This window comes from Salmo trutta, chromosome 1 (genome assembly GCF_901001165.1).
Source record: "Salmo trutta chromosome 1, fSalTru1.1, whole genome shotgun sequence".
NCBI lineage: Eukaryota > Metazoa > Chordata > Actinopteri > Salmoniformes > Salmonidae > Salmo > Salmo trutta.
The window spans coordinates 76,655,342-76,661,303 of record NC_042957.1 but is presented as its reverse complement, the minus strand read 5'-3'; the positions used below and the strand labels follow the sequence as shown (position 1 = coordinate 76,661,303).

At 43.5% G+C, this 5,962-nt stretch overlaps 1 protein-coding gene across 1 annotated transcript in view; it reads right to left on the bottom strand.

The window, feature by feature from the left end:
* Positions 1 to 4,665: 4,665 nt before the first annotated feature.
* The window catches only part of LOC115208171 (peripheral myelin protein 22), a gene marked incomplete in the record, with an annotated part of 14,169 nt that continues 12,872 nt past the window's right edge, over positions 4,666 to 5,962 (bottom strand). The window contains 1 exon segment of the mRNA XM_029776030.1: positions 4,666 to 5,962. Within this exon segment, the coding sequence (XP_029631890.1) occupies positions 5,864 to 5,962 (99 nt within the window).

Sequence of the window (5,962 nt, the reverse complement as noted above, 5' to 3'; positions counted from 1 at the left end):
TTCCACTTTTAAAACGTTAATTCTAATCAAATACTGAATTGAGTGCCTTCACTTCGAATTGACCCCAATCCTGGTTTGATAAGATCTGATCTGAGATAGAGAGTGTGCAGACAGGGTGAATGGGTTCTCCCCTGCGTCAGTAAAGCTAATATTGACACTGACTTCACCGATGTCCACTCCTAATGACAGTGATCCATGTATGACCCTTCTGCAGCCCCTCACACCAGACCTGGGTTAAAATAGTATCTGTTTACTTCAGAATACTATAGTGTTTGGTTACTCCTGCCAGTAGTGTCAGGGAGGGACAGGGTTTGCTCTCTCAGTTCCATTGCACCAGACAAGCCCAATCAAGCAAAGATTTGCAGGAATATAAATACTCTTTCAACCCATGGGTTTGGAATCCCAGCTCTCATGGATCTCCACGGTGTCCCAGAGCTGTTCTGAGGAAACACAGACACGTTATGATGTAACATCCATGCCGCCAATGCTGATGCCATCTCATTAATGATCAGCTAGTCTGAGACATGGCTGTAGACTCATACGGATGTAGTATCTTCATTTTCTACAGCAGGAAAATAATCCTGCAGCAACAGGGAAATTCAAATTTTTTTCTGGAATATAATTAACATACATTTTTTTGGTGGGGTTGATAAATGTTTTGTTATGTAGACTCCTATAGTATCTAATGGTAAGTCTGACTGTTACCCTGAGACATGACTGTAGACTCCTATAGTATCTAATGGTAAGTCTGACTGTTACCCTGAGACATGACTGTAGACTCCTATAGTATCTAATGGTAAGTCTGACTGTTACCATGAGACATGACTGTAGACTGCTATAGTATCTAATGGTAAGTCTGACTGTTACCATGAGACATGACTGTAGACTCCTATAGTATCTAATGGTAAGTCTGACTGTTACCATGAGACATGACTGTAGACTCCTATAGTATCTAATGGTAAGTCTGACTGTTACCATGAGACATGACTGTAGACTCCTATAGTATCTAATGGTAAGTCTGACTGTTACCCTGAGACATGACTGTAGACTCCTATAGTATCTAATGGTAAGTCTGACTGTTACCATGAGACATGACTGTAGACTCCTATAGTATCTAATGGTAAGTCTGACTGTTACCATGAGACATGACTGTAGACTCCTATAGTATCTAATGGTAAGTCTGACTGTTACCATGAGACATGACTGTAGACTCCTATAGTATCTAATGGTAAGTCTGACTGTTACCCTGAGACATGACTGTAGACTCCTATAGTATCTAATGGTAAGTCTGACTGTTACCATGAGACATGACTGTAGACTCCTATAGTATCTAATGGTAAGTCTGACTGTTACCATGAGACACGACTGTAGACTGCTATAGTATCTAATGGTAAGTCTGACTGTTACCATGAGACATGACTGTAGACTCCTATAGTAGAGTACAGTACTGTAGAATATAGTAGAGTAGAGTAGAGTACAGCACAGTAGAATATAGTAGGGTAGAGTACAGCACAGTAGATTATAGTAGAATAGAGTACAGTAGAATATAGTAGAGTACAGTACAGAGCAGTAGATTATAGTAGAGTACAGTACAGCATAGTAGCATATAGTAGAGTACAGTACAGTAGAATATAGTAGAGTACAGAACAGTAGATTATAGTAGAATAGAGTACAGTAGAATATAGTAGAGTACAGTACAGCACAGTAGAATATAGTAGAGTACAGTACAGTAGAATATAGTAGAGTACAATACAGTAGAGTACAGTACAGCATAGTAGAATAGAGTACAGTACAGTACGATAGAGTAGAGTAGGGGACTGAACTGGTTTAATTACTGAATGATCTAAGAGATCCTCTCTCTCTCTCTCTCTCTCTCTCTCTCTCGGGCCTGTTTTGTGGTGGATATCTCTCTCACTCTAATCTCATTACGCATAATTCCCTGGGCTGTGTAGGCCTGATCAAGCCCTGGAGGCACAGAGCTCTATCATTGGCTGTCTGTCTTTGTCCATGTAGAAGTTTGTGTGAGTGTTTGTGTGTGTGTGTGTGTGTGCTTGTGCACCTGTCTGTGTCCATGTGTGTGTGTGTGTGTGTGTGTGTCCATGTATGACTGTTTGAAGTGTAAGAGAGGGGGAGAGGATAAATGACCACATTAGTTTAGCAGGACAAAGGAGCTGTACATGGTTAGAGAGACACAGAAACACTATCCCATGGAAGGACATGGAATTATTTAGCAGGACAATAACGGCCTGTTGATGTTGATGACGCAGATTGAAATTAAATAAAGATGAATATCATTTTGTGAAAATGAGGAAGACTGAGGGACAGAACTATATCAGTGGGAATGCATCACATATTCTGACTGATCCGTTTTCAAACATGATCATGTTGAGACTGTAAATCTTCCATAGTCCTGAAAACATTGCATCATACTAGATATGTTCAGCCCAACTCCCAAGACTCATGTTGTGTCTACTGGAGCCAAACCTTTCTGCTGAAGTCCTGGAGCGATATGCTGCAATACCTCCACAACAGTTAGCACATCAGTCCTCTGCAGTGAAGCAGCGGTCACATTTAACCTCCATTTTTAGTAACAACACAGCCAGTTGACAGCAGATCCTGGAAGTGTCAGTCTCCAATTCAAGGAGGGATGCCCCCTGGGGCCATGGAACCAAACAAGACTCAGGAGGAGGAGGGATGCCCCCTGGGGCCATGGAACCAAACAAGGCTCAGAGGAGGAGGGATGCCCCCAGGGGCCATGGAACCAAACAAGACTCAGGAGGAGGAGGGATGCCCCCAGGGGTCATGGAACCAAACAAGACTCAGGAGGAGGAGGGATGCCCCCAGGGGCCATGGAACCAAACAAGACTCAGGAGGAGGAGGGATGCCCCCAGGGGCCATGGAACCAAACAAGACTCAGGAGGATGAGGGATGCCCCATGAGGCCCTGGAACTAAACAAGACTCAGAGGGGAAGGGATGCCCCCTGGGGCCATGGAACCAAACAAGACACAGGAGGAGGGATGCCCCCTGGGGCCATGGAACCAAACACGGCTCAGAGGAGGAGGGATCCCCTCCGGGGCCATGGAACCAAACAAGACTCAGGAGGATGAGGGATGCCCCATGAGGCCATGGAACCAAACAAGACTCAGAGGAGGAGGGATGCCCCCAGGGGCCATGGAACCAAACAAGACACAGGAGCAGGGATGCGCCCTGCGTCCATGGAACCAAACACGACTCAGAGGAGGAGGGATGCCCTCCGGGGCCATGGAACCAAACAAGACTCAGGAGGATGAGGGATGCCCCATGAGGCCATGGAACTAAACAAGACTCAGAGGAGGAGGGATGCCCCCAGGGGCCATGGAACCAAACAAGACACAGGAGCAGGGATGCGCCCTGCGGCCATGGAACCAAACACGACTCAGAGGAGGAGGGATGCCCTCCGGGGCCATGGAACCAAACAAGACTCAGAGAAGGAGGGATGCCCCCTGGGTCTTGCCAAATTTCCAAAAGTTTGATAAATGTGTCTGTACAAGCCAAAGTCAAGTGGGTATCTGAAGTTCAATTGAACATGATTGTTTACAGGTTTGGTGCCAGGAACAACTAGTGAAGATACCGACACGCAGGAGCTTTCAGCGGTTCTATGGTTGGTTCAGCTAGATATGTATTCTGTATCTCTTTATAGATCCATCTGTGGTTGGTTCAGATAGATATGTATTCTGTATCTCATTATAGATCCATCTGTGGTTGGTTCAGCTAGATATGTATTCTGTATCTCATTATAGATCCATCTGTGGTTGGTTCAGCTAGATATGTATTCTGTATCTCATTATAGATCCATCTGTGGTTGGTTCAGCTAGATATATATTCTGTATCTCTTTATAGACCCATCTGTCAGCATTTGAAGCTATGCAGAGTGTAACACGCACACTGTAGTCATTTAGCAGACGCTCTTATCCAGAGAGAGCTGTTGAGAGAGCTGCATACTGTGTCAAACATATTGTTGATGGACTTTCAATTATTCTCGCAAAATGGGTTCCTTAGCTGTTAACCTCTGCATTACAGCGCCACCCTGTGGTGCAGATCAGTACTGAAGCTGTCAATCAGCCCAGTTCTCAGAGGATGAATGATCATACCAAAACAAGTTCTCACTGTCTCATGTCAGAATTAGACATTCATCCATGTTTCTCAAACGTCAAATTTTGAAATTGTTTCAAATGTCAGATTTTTAAGTGTTCAGTTAAGGTTAGGCATTGATTCGGAATTGTAAAGTTTAGACATTAACTCAGAATGGTTAAGGTAATGTTAAGCTTTGTGATAGGCTTAGAACAGAAATGTCAAAAACAACTTTCTATCACTGGATTCAAACATGCAACCAGAGGATCCAGAGGCAGAAACTTACGTCCGTCCCCGTCCCCAACGCCCTAGCAAAACCAAAGCCTACTTGAAGGTTAGACGGCTCACTCTTGCCCTGTAGTGGTGGGTTTCCACGTCATCTCCCGATGTCGTCAGACATGGATGGACGTGGAATACTGACTTGTATCACGGATGACCTGCCTGCATGCCAAGCAAGTAGACCTTCTTTCAACGGTTTTATTTATCAGAATATAGACATAAAAACGGCACATTAATTTTTACAGATTCGACAGAAAGGGCAGGACCCCAGTCACTAGCATTGTTCAAATCATTTAATGGCAACACAAAACAAGTAGGCTATACAATTCAAGCATTGTTAAAATCAATTAATAACAACATCAGCAAGTAGGCTGTACAGTAGAATGGCAGACACAAAGCACCATTTTCAGTTCAGAATCTTAATAGACAATACAGGACAGTACAAAGACAAAGTAGTAATTGTTGGTTCTACTGAAACACATTTTCCTTCATCAAGAAAACTGATGTTGTTTGTGGATTCACTTTGTGTGAAGGATTTGAATAGCCTGACTGCCAGTCTGTTCTTGCCTTCTTGACAACTATTTATGGAACTGGCTTGTTTGGCTTGACAATGACAAGCTAGGAATTGACACTACATTATAGTAAAGCAACATAAACATTTAAAAGGTTTTAAACATTTCCTCTTTGTTACTAAAAGCTGATATCACAGCTTTATCTCTTTGGCACGGAGGAGAAAGTATGACAAAAACAAGCTCTGACAATGAACTGAGCTCAACAACACTATGTACAAAAGGTCATGTAAAAAATGTTATAAATATGTCTAAAACCATAGACACTATGTACATCTTTACACTGTAACATGGATGGTCTGTTCTCCTCTGTAGTTTACTCACACATGGCTCTCAGTGGAGGCTGCTGAGGGGAGGACGGCTCGTAATAAAAGATGGAACTGCGCAAATTGAATGGAATCAAACACATGGTTTCCATGGTTTCCATGTGTTTGATGTATTTGAAACCATTCCACTGATTCCGCTTCAGTCATGACCACCTGTGATTGGTATGTATAATGTAGACTTGGGTTCAAATATGATTTGTTTTCTAACAAATGCCTTAGCTGGGCTTGATGGAGCTTGCTTGGCACAATGAAACCAATGGAATAATCCCAAAAGTGCAAACACTCATAATCTAATCAAATGCTCAAAGTATTTGATGGAAAACAAACACTATGTGAGCCATTTATCCTCCCCTCACCAGCCTCCTCTGGTGGTCAGTGGGCACAGCATGGTTGGGGTCAATTCCAATTCCAATATCAATTCAGAAAGTAAACCTCATTAAGAAGCCTTGAAGCGAACTGGAATGTTAGTGTACTTCCTGAATTGACTGGTATTCTAATGGAATTGACTCCAACCCTGGGGCACAATGCTGTGTTCTGCTGGTGGTGGTGGTGTGAGGTCTTCAGCCTCCCTCCCCTTCTCATTCCCTCTTCCTCAGTACGATGTAGATGAGACCACTGACCAGACACAGAGGGAAGGACACCCAGGCCAGGACGTAGGCAAAGCCGAACGCAGCATC